Below are 15,558 nucleotides of genomic sequence, written 5' to 3'. Positions count from 1 at the left end.
CCATGAAAGAGTCTGCTGTTCAGACCAGTGGGAGTTCGTTCCACCACCTGGGTGCCAGGACAGAGAAGAGTTTTGATGCTTGTCTTCCACGCATCTTGAGCAAGTTGAAGTAGTCAAGCCTTGAGATGACAAGAGACTGAATGGTCACCTGTGGGTGGCCTCTTGAGTGAGAAAGAGTCAAATCCTCTGAATGTTGTACAGGAGAAACCTGCATGACTGAGTCAGGTTCACTATATGAGCTGAGAATGATAACTGGCCATCCAGAATCACACCAAGACTTCTTCAGATGCAACAATCAAAGAGTTTAAAATGAGATGGCAAGATCATGATGAGGACCTGTAGTTCCAGGGATGAATAGCAACTCAGTCTTGCTAGGATTGAGCTTCAGGTGGTGAAAAGATGTCTGTCATACATGCCGAGATTGGAAACCTGGGCATCAGAAGGTGGGAAGGAAAGCATTAGTCGGGTGTCATCAACATAGCATAATTTTGAAAGGGCCAATTTAATCAACATTGACATTTGTAAATGGTGGCTCATTAGGCATTCACCTGCTGCTTGGAAGGTATGCCTTATCTGCTTGCCTGCATGACCATGCTGCTATCTGCAGACCTAGTTCTGAGTGAACAGATTTTAGAATAAGCTGTGTGATGTGAGAATCTTTTTGGCATAGCTGATCTATGCATCCTACAACCAGCCTTTAGTATGCTGTCCTGCAAAATGAATCTATGAATCCATACAATGGCTCTTTTCAGTTTGTACCAATCTTAGAAGCATTGGCAGAGCTGAGAAATAGTTTCTGAGATATCTGTGGCAAACATGGCACACAACGCAGTCTCCTTAACCTTTGGCTCAGTGACAGAAAGCAGGCCTGTGTTGTCTGGAATGTCTAGCCACTCTATCTCTGGCTTTGCCAGGATGTCAGGCCCCACAATCCATGTATTTGACCTATTCATGTGATCAGCTTGTTTCTGTGAGTTACATATCTACATTTAAACACAGATGAAAGCTCTCTCATGGCATTAATTGCATTAGTAATGCAAGTCTGGAACCTGGTACCACCATTGCATATGTATTTCAGCCTAGATATGCTGTCTGTCCAAAACACAGACTTCTTAAGTATCCTTAAATCTCACCAAAATTTGATGGTTTCACACACCTGTCCACCTTAAATTCTGTCAGTGTATGAGGACTTTGAGGATCCACTACTTGACAAGGTTCTCAGGTGTGTGTGGTCATCCCATCCTTGTTTCGCTCTGCACAACTCCTGCAGAATGTTTTTCATAGGCAGGATGATGAGGGGATAGGCACAGAAGATCATAGACAGAGCTGAGCATGAAAAGCACTCCTCTTTTTGTAAACTAATTGTTTTGAATCACAGCTCTGAACTTCAGAGCACCACTGGACACCCAGGGCCCTCTCTATTGGTAATCTAGGTCCAAGTCTGACTTCAGTAGTTCTCACCTCATGAGGCAGAGATACCAGCACCACCTGGCTGTTTGAAATCCACTTATTTAGTTTGAACCCTGCAAAAGTACACATAGCACTGAGATCCTTAGCCATGTCCATTGCATGAGGCGTTTTCTTTGCTTATTTTAAGCAATCTTCAATGTATAATTTCCTAAAGACAGTATTTGTGACCCCAGATGTGAACTTTTCTTGGTTGGCCAGTGCACACTTTTGTCATGCATAACTGGCACAGCTTGGTGAAAAAGCTGTACCAAACAAATTAAGTACCATAACTCCAGCATTTCCTGTTTGATGTCCTTGGGGCCACTAAAGAAACCTCAGCAAGCCAGAGTCTTCAGCTGGAATCCTTACCTGATGAAACATGCCTTCATTTCGACCATAAAGGCAACGGGTTCCTGTCTGAATCTGAATAGGATGCCAATCACTGAACTAGTCAAACACAACTCTCAGTGGGGTGATACACCCCATTGAGTGGTATGTACCAAATCCTGTTGTGTTTCTTGACAAGATCCTCCTCTGACATCTTCACAGCATGTCCTTGCTCCAGCATCTTGCTCATGAACTTATGAGTATTCCTCATTAAATTTCTTGTTAAGGAATTTCTGTTGTGAGCTCTCTGAACATCCGCTAACCATCTGGAAACATCTTGTCTTTTTTTTTAAGCAAATGCAGATTGTCTTTTTTTCTTAAGCAAATGCAGCAACGTCTTTGATTACCTTTCTCCATGCTCATTATCATAGTCTATCAGCACCATTTTCCTCTGGTACAGTTACAATTCTCAGTGTTTAGACAAATATGTTCCTAAAACTTTTCTCATTTGGCCAGCATATTTAACATCAAACATGCTGTTTTCTGAGCCCAAAGCACACTGTAAATTCAGAAGTCATTGTTGAATGTTTTTCTCCTTACCGCATTTGTTGTTCATGAACGCATCACATTTCACCTGGCCTTGAAGAGTACTTTTCTGACTAAATATAGTGTCTCAGTGCGACCTTTTCCCTGTTTCTGTTTCATAAGTTTTTGACTTGTGAAATGTTTGTGAATCTATTTTCCAATAAGCGCAACACAAAGGGAATTCATATAATTCTCGATTCATTTGATTCACTTGCTGGACATGAGTGTTGTAGTAAGGTGAGTAAATCAGAATGTCATCTATACATATCTATATCTATATCTATAACTTTGTAAGTACATCTGGATTGAGTCTGTTTCGAAATGCTACTAGGAGCACTTCCTAAGTTGCGGAAGTCCAGAGCGTAGGTTGACACCAAGTGATTGCCTTGTTTGAGTTTGCACAAAAGTTCTCCGCTTGAGCGACCATCATGAGGATGATGAAATACAGTCTTAAAGTCTTTTAGAAATTGTTCATATGTCATGTCTTGTATACTAGACCTTACAGCTGTAGCCCACTCTAAAGCTTTGTCTAAAAGGAGTGATATAACAATCAGTGCAATATAGTGTGATATGATCAGTACTAGATTGAGAATTATTGAAAAACTCAGAGCATTGAAGAAGGAAACCTCAACATTTGTCGGGAGATCCATCAAACTTATCCAGTTTACTGACAGGAAAAGCCAGCATACTACTCACTGAAACAGTATCGCTAGGGACAGAAACTGCGGCAGAAAAAGGAGCAGGTGAAGAGACTGAGAGATTTCTCAATTGTGTGGTGATATCTTTGAAACTGGGCCTGCTGTTCGGCTTGTTGTTGTGTGAGGTCACCGAGAGACTGGGTAACACCACCAACACCTGCTGGTAATGTCCCAGAAGCTGACCTTGGTTGCTCAGGACCTTCTGACCAGCCTCTGTGTCTGCCGTCTGCATGAAGGAGAAATACCCTAAAATGGTGGCAGATGGAAGACTTAAGATGACTTAAGAGCTTTAATGTCAAACGGATGATCCAAAACTACAGTCAAAAACAAAGTCGAAAACCAGAGATTGAAAATTGAGCAGAGGGGCAAGGCAAAAAAAAAAGGTAATAAACGTAATACAGGTCATACACGAAAATGAGACAACACATGAGAAAAACGCTCAGTATGTGTGACAAGGTGATTATACTTCACAAAGTATGGTTGCAAACAGACTGATTATATACACAGAGAAACAGGTGTGAGTGACTTAGAAATTTGGAGAAGCAGAGCGGTTGATAAGTGGACTGGGTCCCGAGTCACTTGATGAAGCGAGGGGTTCTGGGAACTGTAGTCTCAGGCGGCTGCCTTGGCTGTAGTTTTAGCTGGGCTATATCCCACTGGCATACACTCATACCAAGTTTTCTAGCTAAGCTGTTACAGTTTTCATGACAATGCTTCAGAATCAGCTCTTGCAGGACAGAGACTTCTGGGCTTCTGTCTTTCTCATCATAAAAAGGTCCCTGAATACAGTCCAAGACCTAAACATTTCTGAAATTAACTTGGGAGTTCTTTGGGGATCTGGCCTTCTAGCAGAAGCCTCTCAAAACTCCAGCCCAAATTCTCAGAGTTCTCTTCCTCAATCAGTCTCCATTCATACTACCATCATATGCTGAAGGCACAGTCCAAACTTACAAAATGGAGTTATGGAATAACTGAAATTTGGGGGGAGGACCGTGCCTGAAACTCCAGCTCGTTCCAATCTAAACCTCTATAAATTGCCATTTCTACCTTCTTTTCCCCATGGTAAAGTTTTTGCAGTCCCCACTACCACCCCCCATCTCTTATCCTGCTACTCAGTCCTATGTCAGTCCTACCACAATTAAAAAGGGGTGGAGGGTCTAGCCTTCTAGCTTGAGATAAAAGCTGCCCAGAACTCCAGCCCAAGGTCTCAGAATTCTTCCCCTTTCCTCAAATCAGTCTTACATCATACTAGTACCATATGTTGAAGGCACAGTCCATACTTGCAGAATGCAAATTCACAGGGGAAACAGTTTGTCAATAACATTCAGAAATGCTGCCAACTTCTCTGGGCTTGAGCTCATTTAAAATAGATTAATGCACAGTGGAAACATGTAGTCTGATGAGACAACTTTTCAGATTGTTTATGGAAATAATGGACATTGTTTTCCCTGGGCCAAAGAAGTAAAAGGCTATCCAGACTGTTCCCAGCATAAAGTTCAAAAGTCAGGGTCTGTTGTGATACGATAGTGTATTGCTGCCCATGGAAGGGTAACTTGCTTATCTGTGAAAGCACCATTAATGCTGAAAGATATGTACACATTTTGAAGCAACTTATTCTGCCTTTTAGACATCATCTTTTTCAAGGACATACACTGTTTGGCCAAAAGTACTGGGACACACCTCTTAATCATTGAATTCAGGTGTCTCATTCAGTCCCATTGCCACAATTGTACAAAGCACCTAGCCATGGAGGCTGCCTTTACAAACATTTATGACCTTCTAAAGAGGTCTCTAAATTCAAGCATCATACTGTATTAGGATACCACTGTTACAACAAGTCCATTTGCAGAATTTATCCTAGACATTCCACAATTAACTGTGAGTGGTATTAATGAAAAGTAGAAGTGTTTAGGAACCACAGCAACACAAAGTGGCAGACCATGTAAAGTTACAGAGTCGGATTGTCGAGTGCTGATGTGCATTATGCATAAGTCGCCAACACTTTGCTGACTTAATAACTGCAGAGTTCCAAACCTACTCTGGCATTAACATCAGCACAGAAACTGTGCACTGGGCACTTCAAGGCATGGGTTTCCATGGCTGAGCAGCTGCACACAAACCTTACATCACCATGAACAATGGCAAGCTTTGGATGGAGTGGATGCACCTTGTCTGCCACTGGACTCGGGAGCAGTCGGAATGCATTCTGTGGAGTGATAAATCACGCTTCTCTATCTGGCAGTCTGATGGATGAGCCTCTGTTTGGTGAATGCCAGGAGCCATGTGCAAACTGTAAAGTTTGGTGAAGGAGGGATAATGCTGTGGGGTTGTTTTTCAGGGGTTGGTCTAGGCCCCTTAGTTTCAGTGAAGGGAAATCTTAATGCTTCAGCATACCGAGATATTTTGGAGAACTCTATGCTTCCAACTTTGTGAGAACAGTTTGGAGAAGACCCTGTTGTGTTCCAGCATGACTGTGGCCCAGTGCACAAAGCTCCATAAAGATCCATAAAGGCATGGTTAGGTGAGTTTGGTGTGAAAGAACTTGACTGGCCCACACAGAGCCCTGAGCTCAACCTTACTGAACACCTTTGGGATGAAGTAAAGAGTGCGAGCCAGGCCCTCTTGTCCCCAACATCAGCATCTGACCTCACAAATGCTCTTCTGGCTGAATGGGCAAAAATTCCCACAGACAAACCAGGGGGGAATAAACTCCATATTAATGCCTATGAATTTAGAATGGGATGTCATAAAATCTCCTCTAGGTGTAATGAGTAGATCCCAATACTTTTGTTCATATAACATACATGCTCATTTCAACATGAGACGTAAAGAAACATTCTGCATGTGTTACAACAGCATGGGTGCATAATCAGAGAACGCAGGTTGTGTGCTTGCAAGTCCAAAATATGACAAATAAGGTGCCACATAGCAGCTGTAACGGGTCAAGGCCACTTAAACCACCTATTTTCCCACTCATCATAAAACCCAGCTACTTAAGTTAAAATCAGATTGTGGTTCTCCTGTAATGTATTATATATATCCAGGGATATATTTTGATAGAACTGTGATAATTACATACACAGAACCACAAGTGATAACTAATAAAGGGTCATTTATTGATAAAACACTAAATGATAGATTACTAAATGTATATAGGCATGAAATGTTTATTAATAGGTATGTAGAGAAATGAAATTCACCAGATAAACATATTGTAATTAGACTCAAAATGGTTACTTTTTAATGTTTGAGCAGTACGCAGAACAGAATACTAACACTAGCGTAAGACTGACGTAAGTTTGAAAAAGGGGCGGGGGATGGGGGGGGGGCAAATGGCCAGAGACTGAACCATATAGCTTAAGAAGCCAGAGTATAACCTTACAGCCTTGATGCTTCAGAAAGAGAGCCATGGTGACGCATGTGCTGCATTGAGAAGGAGCAGCGGCCTGCGTGCATAGGGTGGAGAAGGGTCGTGCGACAGGTGGTGAGGGGAGGTGGATGTGACTGGGGATGTGGGAGCAGAGCATCTGACTGGACCCGGATGGGCAAGGCAGGCAGGCTCGTGTTGGCCTCTGATGAGGAAGGCAGGCTCTCCAGTTTGCTTGCAATGGTTGGCTGCTGAAGTCAAACTTTCAAAATGAAACAACAGAACTTGAAAACTGAGACACGAAACAAAAATACTTAAAGTTGAAAATCACATGACAATTCAAAAGAAAACATATATACAGTTGAAAACATATGGATTTCATAACATGAATATTGAGAATAAATGAAAAACTGTTAAGAATGATTAAAGATTGGGTTACAATTCAAGAATGAAATAAATTTAAAATGGTAGTGAGTCTTAGTATTACTTCACATCTGCCAATGCTACATGTGACGCCAGGTTTTGATTTACACATTGTTTGTTTGTAATTGTTTAACAGGGAAAAAGTTATTTTCCAAGTTAATGAAGGAGAGTCATTCAATTTGCAAAGAATTTACAATGGCTGTTTTCCCCAAAAAAGGGTATTGTGAGGGTTAATTAAGTTGGACTGGCCATCTGGTGGGCCAGGTGTCCTCTCCTGGGTGGAGATACACTCAGTCTTATTTAAGGGTGTTGGCAGAGGGACTTGGCAGAGGGACTTGGTGATGGGTGGTGTTATCTTGGCCTTTCTTATTTGTTTTTGAGGCCAGGGGTCTTCCTCTGTAAGGAGAGGTGTGTTTGGTGTGTGTAAATGAGGGGGGTTTGAGAGTAACCTCAGGCCCATCAGACAATCACCAGGCATCCTGGTGCCTGGGGGATAGTTCTTTGGTGTCTCAAGTGACAAAGATTCATCTTTTTCCAAAAAGTTTAAGAATTAAAAATAGCCAAATTCATTACACTGTGCAGCTGAAGACTTGTATAACTGAAGAATGGAAAACAATTACACTACAATTACACAACTGGTCTCTTCAGTCCCCAAATAATTAAGTCAAAAGGAAAAGTGATGACATACTTCTGTCCCAACTTTTTTGGAACATGTTGCAGGCATAATATTTGGAACGATCATAAATTTACCAAAAAATTAAAAAAATAAAATTCATCAAATATCATGATTTTATACTGTTTTTAATTATATTAAATTTCTCACAAGTGTCTTGTTTATAGAGTTTGTCTGCTGACTCTGTTTCTCTCAATGATTAATGGTTTCACTTATGAGGCAATGTTTCAAAATGCTGGTTTTCTGTTTCCACTAGGTGCGTGTGGAATTCACAGAAACGGAGAATGTCTGCAGCGCAGCCAGCAAGAAGGGCAAGTATCGCACCACAGTTAATGTTGAAGCACAGTCCTCCAGATCCATCTCATACATTATTATTCCCATGGAGCTGGGCAACCACTGGATTGAGGTGAAGGCTGCAGCCCTTGGTTCACCAGCCAGTGACGGAGTAAAGAAGGCACTGAAGGTGGTGGTGAGTGTCAGTTCAAGAGTGTCAACATTCTTCACAGTGAGGTTCAGAGAATGTCATTCAGCATGAGCCCTGGGCAGCAGGCTGAACTGATATTGGCTCAGTGTAGCTGAGTCTGTGGTACAGGATTACTTTCACAACAGTAATATACACGAACATAAAATTACAGATAACCTAAGGTAATCTGAAGTCAAGTTTGATGCTCAGTTTATTGTGTTTTTAAGGGAAACATACATAGAAAGACAGTCAACAGACATATTGTACAGCCCATTTCCTCCACCCACCCAAATTTGATGCTCACTATTTCCATTGAGATGACATAAAAACAATCATGAAAAAAAGACAACCAAATCCATTATGCTTTCTTCCAATTTTTCAGTCTGAAGGTGTGTTAACTACAATTGAGGAGAAGAATGTGGAGCTCAACCCCTCTAAAGTTCCTGGTGGGTATTTTGGTCATTTACACTACTTTGACCATTACATATTATCTCCAATTCACACTATATGAAGATTATGTACTCTAATTGATTTTGAGTATTCAGGTGCATAGATAAATATATGTCCTACTCTGTCTTTGTCTCTGTCTTTCTGTGAAAAGGTGGAGTTCAAGTTGTGCGTGTGAGGAGTGACGTACCATTATGGCAGATTCCAAACACTCCTGCAAATACATACATCACCTTGTCTGGTAACGTACAAGTAGACTGCTAAATGCAGATACTGAGATACACAATCAGGTCACAGGAATCCTGTACAGCAGATAAATCTTCAAATATTTGTCCAAATCCAACAGGACATTGTGTCTTAAACGTGTATTGGGTTTTGGCCCGCCTTCTTCTTTTAAGAGAATTTATCCTGCATCTTCCGCTGCTTTTAATTTTTCCCTTTTCTTTATTCATCACCACTTTCACTACCTTAAATTGTTTTTTAAACTGCCACACTTGATGGGGTCCATGAGACCCAAGCTTGTGATAAAACAGGACAAACAGTGAATCAATTCAGGAAACAGTTTACTGCAGCCTAAAGGACATCTGGTTTGTTTAGCCAAAAATATTTTTTTTTTATATGTGCATAAATAGAAGTTTTACAATTAAACAGTTAGCTGTTACGGTTAAAGAGCCAACATCATGCCACACTAGCACCGCACAACATGAAAATGAAATGCGGTGCAGTATGGAAAGTCTATCCACGCTAAAAAAATGCTGTTCAAAATCATTATTTGACAATATGTTTGTTAAAACAGAATATAAATTATAGCAGCTGGTTAATTTTATTGTATCAGATTATCTATGCAAAGGAGACCGGAGGGTGTGTGCCAACTACCGGGGTATCACACTGCTCAGCCTCCCTGGGAAAGTTTGTGCCAAGGTTCTGGAAAGGAGACTCCAACTGATAGTCGAACCTCAGATTAAGGAGAAACAATGTGGATTCCGTTCTGGCAATGGAACGATGGACGAGTTTTTACCCTCTCACAGATTGTTGAGGGGGCATAGGAGTTTGCCAACCCAGTCTGCATGTTTTTTGTGGACTTGGAGAAGGCTTATGACTGAGTTTCCCGAGATATCCTGTGGGAGTTCCTCCAGGAGTATGGGGTGCCGGGGCTACTACTCTGGACCATTCAATCTCTCTATGCCCAGAGTGAGAGTCAAGCTTGTTCAGTTTTAGTGTTGGACTTCGCCAAGGTTGTGCCTGGTCTCCACTCGTGTTTATGATATTTATGGACAGGGTGTCAAGGCGTAGCCAAGGTCAGGAGGGCATTATGTGTGGAGGCCGGAAGGTGGTGCTATTTGTGGCTGATGTTCTTCTTTTGGCTGGATCTCATGGTTGCCTCCAGCGCTCACTGGACCAGTTTGAGTGTGAAGCAGTTGTTATGCGGATCAGCACATATCTGAGTACATGGTCCTAACCCTAAAAAAGATGGCATGCCCACTCCAGGTAAGGGGAAAGGACCTGCGGTGGGGAAGTTTAAGTTTCTCGGGGTCTTGTTCACAAGTGATGGGAAGAAGGATTGTGAGATCGGCCGCAGGCTGGGTCAGGCGGCAGCAGTAATGCGATCACTGTACCAGACTGTAGTGGTGCTCTCTATTTATTCTCCTAACTATTACTACTACTACTGTTAATATTAGTAGTATAATAATTTTGTAGGTAGTTTGACCAGAGGAGGATGGGTCCCCCCTTGTGAGCCTTGGTTCCTCCCAAGGTTTCTTCCTCAGCTCTGAGGGAGTTTTTCCTTGCCACCGTCACCCCTGGCTTGCTCACCTGGAGGATTTACATTTCATGTTGAAACTTTGTCCTAAATGGATTTCTGTGAAGCTGCTTTGTGACAACATCAGTTGTAAAAAGCGCTATACAAATAAATTTGACTTGACTATTTACTGGTCAGTCTACATCCCAACCCTCACCTATGGTCAAGAGCTGTGGGTAATGACCAAAAGAATAAGATTGTGAATACAAGCGGCGTGAATGAGCCTTCGTCGCAGGGTGATAGGGTGCAGAGCATGTTCATCCGGGAGGAGCTCAGGGTAGAGCCACTACTCCTCTGCATTGAGATGAGCCAGTTGAAGTGGTTCGGGCATCTGTTTAGGATGCCCCCTGGATGCCTCCCGGTGGGGGTTTACCAGGCATGGCCCACTGGGACGAGACCCCGGGGTCGTCCTATGACCCGATGGAGGGATTATATCTCCAAGTTGGCCTGGGAGTGGCTTGGGGTCCCCCAGAATGAGCTGGAGAAAGTTGCGGGGGACAGGGTTGTCTGGGATTCTCTGCTCTTCCAACTGCTACCGCAACCCTATCTGGACTAAAGATAATGATAATGATGATGATGATGATGATGATGATGATATTATCTATGCTGTATGTTTAAGTTATCCATGCTGTAATGACGGGCATTATTGACACAAAACTAGGGATGTCCAATTGTATAAGCAAAGGGCAGGTGTGGCTGCAGATTTTCATTCCAAGAAAGCAGGGGCACACATGATCACTTGTTTGAAGATTAAAACTAATTGGACCAGTGGAATCATGTGTACTCCTATTTGTCTAAAGTGAAAACCTGCAGTCACACCAGCTCTCCATGAATAAGACTTGGCAAACCTGCACTACACAGTAACCGCCGCTGGTCTGTCAGGTTTTATTCAACAATTTGGACTCATTTTTTGGACAGAATTTTGTTATACTTGGGTAAGTTTTGGACTTGATTTTGGACATGATATGGTTCCTGTCAGGTCTGGACAGAATTGTGTCAGGGTCAGGTTGGGTTTTGACTCAAAATGTGATGCTACGCGTCAGTTCAGCTTGAGCTCAGACAGAAAATTCTTGGGCTGTATTCAGGTTTGGACCGAAATTTCAGGCCAGAATAAAGTTCTGATGGGTCACCAATGTTTTTGCATATATGAACTTGATTTCACTTATTTAATCAGCTGGTGTGCTCCTGCTTGGTTGAAATGTAAACCTTCAGTCACACCACTACTTTGCAGACAAGAGCCTGGCTAAACAGGAACATATGCAAGCAATATGCATTGGACACTCCAAAGCAGAAGAACTAGTGGTGGAACACAGCAATCCTAAGATCACGTGGGATATCTGGATCCGGACAGAAAAACAAATGCAATAAACATAAATGCTAGCGATCCCAAAAAGTGGTATCAGAAAGATGGCATATCAGAATCTGGAGGTATACTTAGCATTAAAGGAGAAACTAGTGAGAATGTAGAAGGTTAAAAATGAAGTTGTCCCATTCGTGATAGGAAATGAAAACATTGATTTCAGTCCTGAAGATCAAAATAGTAAAAAAAAACTATAGTTTAAAAAGAACAAAAAGGGTTCCTTAAAATCTATACATTCATCCAACTACTCCTACTATCCATTTTTTGCTTTCTTTCAGGTCAGGAGGTGAGTCAGACAATTGAGCAGGCCATCAGCGGTGACTTCATGGGGCGTCTGATTGTGCAACCTGGTGGCTGTGGAGAACAGACCATGATCTCCATGACATTGCCCCTCATTGCCACACAGTACCTGGACACCACCAAGCAGTGGGAGGGAGTGGGCGTCCACCGTCGTGCCGAAGCGGTCAGACATATCCAGACAGGTGAGAAGTCATCCCCAGCATTTCAATAACATAGGGATAATATTCTGTTTTGGGATTTTATAAGGATAAAAGACATGCTGGCAACAAAACATATTTTACATGTAAATCATAATATATGTCACTAAATGTAGGAATAACCTTAGAAACAGCAGATATTTTGCATGCATTTAGTTTACCTTTTTCTAAAATGGTGAGCAAAAGGTAAATTGTGAAAATGCTAATTAGGTGATGGGATTTTAGTGTTGTTAGTCAGTGTTTGTTCAATGCTATCACTTTTCTTTGCTCGTCAGGGACAAATTCCTGTGTATAACTGAAAATGGGGTTCTGGGATGCTGTTGCATTGCCTGATTAAGATGTTTTTTGAACAATTCGCAGTGTTCTTAGTCAGAAAATGTGTTGTATATTTAAAAAAAAAAAATCAAATTGGTAAGGTAAAAAATTAAATATCTTGTCTTCATAAGGTTTACATTTAAATACAAGTCAAAAAATTGAATTACAAATCACTGCTTCATGTTTTATTTGCATTTCACCAACTGTCCCAACTTTTTGGGAACTGAGGTTTGTAATATTTAAAATTACTCTGTGCAAAATCTAAGATCAGATAAAAAGATGTTCACACATGTTTTGTACAGATGTGCACTCACATAAAGATAATCTTAAAGGTAACATGCAGTATCATCTGATAAGGTTCTAAACTTAAAGTTTTGAAGTGAAATAATGTGGAAATGATCATTTATGGTAATCCTACAAAACACTTGGGAATCTGAAGATAAGTAAGAGCTGTCATAATTCTTTTATGCCACTGAGACTGATGTCTCTCTCTGCTTTTAGGTTATGAACAAGAGCTGACTTACCGTAAAGAGGATGGATCCTATGCCGCTTGGATAAACAGGCCGAGCAGCACATGGTAAAAAGATATATATGCATGAGACTTACTGCTTCTCTTCTCTCTGAATAATTCTGCCATATTCCTCCATGCTCATCACTAATTCATTTCTAATTGATGGTCCATGTTTCCTGTTTGTTCATCTCTGTGGTAAAGGCTGACGGCGTATGTGGCCAAAGTCTTCGCCATGGCCAGCAGCCTCATTCCCATTCAGGAGAATGTTCTCTGCAGCGCTCTTAAGTGGCTGGTTCTGAACGCACAGATGCCAGATGGCATGTTTAAAGAAAATGCTCCTGTGATCCATGGGGAGATGGTCGTAAGTTGAAATCACCTTTTGCTTTCGGCTAATTATATTTCCTTTAATAAATATATATTTTATTAACAAATAGTAGTTTACTGAAATTCAGTGTTTTAGTGGAGACTTTTCTCTGTAATTCCAGGGAGATGTGCAAGGAAAGGATGCGGATGCATCTCTGACAGCATTTGTCCTGATTGCCATGCAAGAAGGAAGTGAACTTTGTGCCAAGTCTTTCCCTGTAAGTCAAATTTGATGTGTGAAAACCAATTTGCTATATACAAAAATGAAAAAAAAAAAAACATTGTTGTCATTTTCTTTTTCGTTTTATTCACTTAGAGTCTTGCACAGAGTATGCAGAAGGCCATTGAGTATCTGGAACGCAGAATTCCCACATTGACAAATCCTTATGCTGTTTCTATGACTTCCTATGCCATGGCCAATGCTGGCAAATTCAACAAAGCTCTCCTGATGAGGTATTCCTCTGGAGGTCAGTGAAGCTCAAATGAATGAAATGGTTTCGGCAACACCTGTATAGACTGAAAATTAAACACTGAGAAGAAACATAAAGTAACTAATAATTTGCAAGTAGTTCAGAGACAAACGTGGTTGTGCTCTACAGCTGCTTTTTTCCTCATGAACAGATGGTGCTTATTGGGAAGTCTCTGGAGGACACCACTTCTCCCTGGAAGCCACAGGTTATGCTCTGCTGGCTCTGGTAAAGGCGAAGGAGTTTGACGCAGCAGGGAAAGCAGTGAACTGGCTCAACAGGCAGACCAGTCCTTATGGAAGTAGTGGCACCACGCAGGTAGGCCATACTCATGCCACTGATACCCTGATACCACATTTAGTGCCTAATCCTAAATTAAAAGTGATGCCAAGTGAGGCCTAAACATTTCAAAATGCACATTTAGAAAAAAACCCAAGTGCAAAAAGCAGGGATGCACCAATTTGGGAATTCTGGAATGCTAATACCGATACACACACACAGTAAATGTAGAAACTGGAATTAGCTGTACCTTAATTAGTATTATCGACATTTATACGTATATGCTTTGTTTAAGCCTGCTCATTATGTTTCGGTACAGAAAGTTCACTAGATAGCTATGTGTGAACAGATTTTCAGGAAAAGCTGATGGCATTTGTTTACATGAAAACTACTTTCAGGTTAAGTGTCTAATTAATCAGTACATAGCTAACTAGCTAGTGTGTGTAACTCTGTGACAGGATTAGCCGAATATTCAATAGTTTTTGAAGTAGCTGCTAAACATGTTTAATTAATAGAAACTGACACAGCTTAGAATATTCCAGTGACTAACATTATTAATGTAACATGATAAGCTTTAGTATGTTAGTAAAAGGAATGTTAGCTCATTCTGACATATCACTTACAGTGTAAACTGCACATTCTCAGGGGTTAATTGGGGTCTTTTTGCAGAACACTAGCATGGAGGGAAAGCTGTTTAATCTATTCGAAAACGTGTCTGGGATAAATCATCTTTAATGCCACTTAATAACCTCACTAAGGAAAGCATTCTACGATCTGGCCTTAGCGTTACTAGCTCCTTTATGTGGATTCTCTGGCAAAACTTTTTAAAAAGTCAAAACTGACTTACAGTTTTGGAATATTTTACAGATTTCAATGGAAGCTAAAATTGGTGTGGTCAGGATGTCTGTTTTGCCCTGATTTATTTATTTTTTCATTCTTTGTTACCATGCATTCCACCTCCTACATTTTTTGATGAGGCTAATTCATTGATATCTAACTTTGTATGGGGTGGTAAACGAGCCAGAATTAGTACTTCAGCACTCCAACACTAAATTGGAAGGTGGCCTTGACCTACACATAAATTCTATTACTGGGCTTTCCAAATCAGGGCTACGAGAATCTGGATGAATACTCAGTCTTAAGTGCCATGGAGAGGCAATGAAGCTAATTTCTTCTATCCTCATAGACTTCAAGATCTTCCCTTTACAGGATTAGGATGCCAAAATGGCATGAATTTAGTAGTATTATATCATCTACTTTATCAACATGGCTTAGTGCTGAAAAGGCAATGGGTTACTCAAAAAACTCTCGTTACAATCCCCTCTTTGGCATAAATGCCCATCTGTTATCAGGTGGCCAATCCTTTACTTGCTCCTCTTGGTCTTCAAAGGGCATTTTCACATTTGCAGATATTTTTGACTGCAATGGCTGAATAGCCTGGAACATGCGAAAAACAGAATATTTTCTTCCAGACACCTCTTTTATATGTATTTAATGTTATGTATTTAAATTGAGATCTGCATTGAAAGCTTATGG

General features: G+C 41.1%; 1 protein-coding gene across 1 annotated transcript in view; it reads left to right on the top strand.

Annotated features, from left to right (window-relative positions):
• Window positions 1-14,061, top strand: part of LOC118803197 (complement C3-like) — a gene marked incomplete at its 3' end in the record, with an annotated part of 30,861 nt that extends 16,800 nt beyond the window's left edge. Inside the window, exons 21-29 of the mRNA XM_036563728.1 lie at window positions 7,779-7,991; window positions 8,368-8,431; window positions 8,587-8,673; window positions 11,869-12,072; window positions 12,904-12,979; window positions 13,115-13,274; window positions 13,399-13,494; window positions 13,593-13,743; window positions 13,898-14,061. Coding sequence (XP_036419621.1) covers window positions 7,779-7,991; window positions 8,368-8,431; window positions 8,587-8,673; window positions 11,869-12,072; window positions 12,904-12,979; window positions 13,115-13,274; window positions 13,399-13,494; window positions 13,593-13,743; window positions 13,898-14,061 — 1,215 coding nt within the window. The remainder of the gene's footprint in view (window positions 1-7,778; window positions 7,992-8,367; window positions 8,432-8,586; window positions 8,674-11,868; window positions 12,073-12,903; window positions 12,980-13,114; window positions 13,275-13,398; window positions 13,495-13,592; window positions 13,744-13,897) is intronic.
• Between the last annotated feature and the right edge of the window lie 1,497 nt (window positions 14,062-15,558).

The sequence above is a fragment of the Colossoma macropomum genome, unplaced genomic scaffold, assembly GCF_904425465.1.
Source record: "Colossoma macropomum unplaced genomic scaffold, Colossoma_macropomum, whole genome shotgun sequence".
NCBI classification, from domain to species: Eukaryota; Metazoa; Chordata; class Actinopteri; order Characiformes; family Serrasalmidae; genus Colossoma; species Colossoma macropomum.
This window is presented reverse-complemented; position numbering and strand designations above follow the sequence as displayed.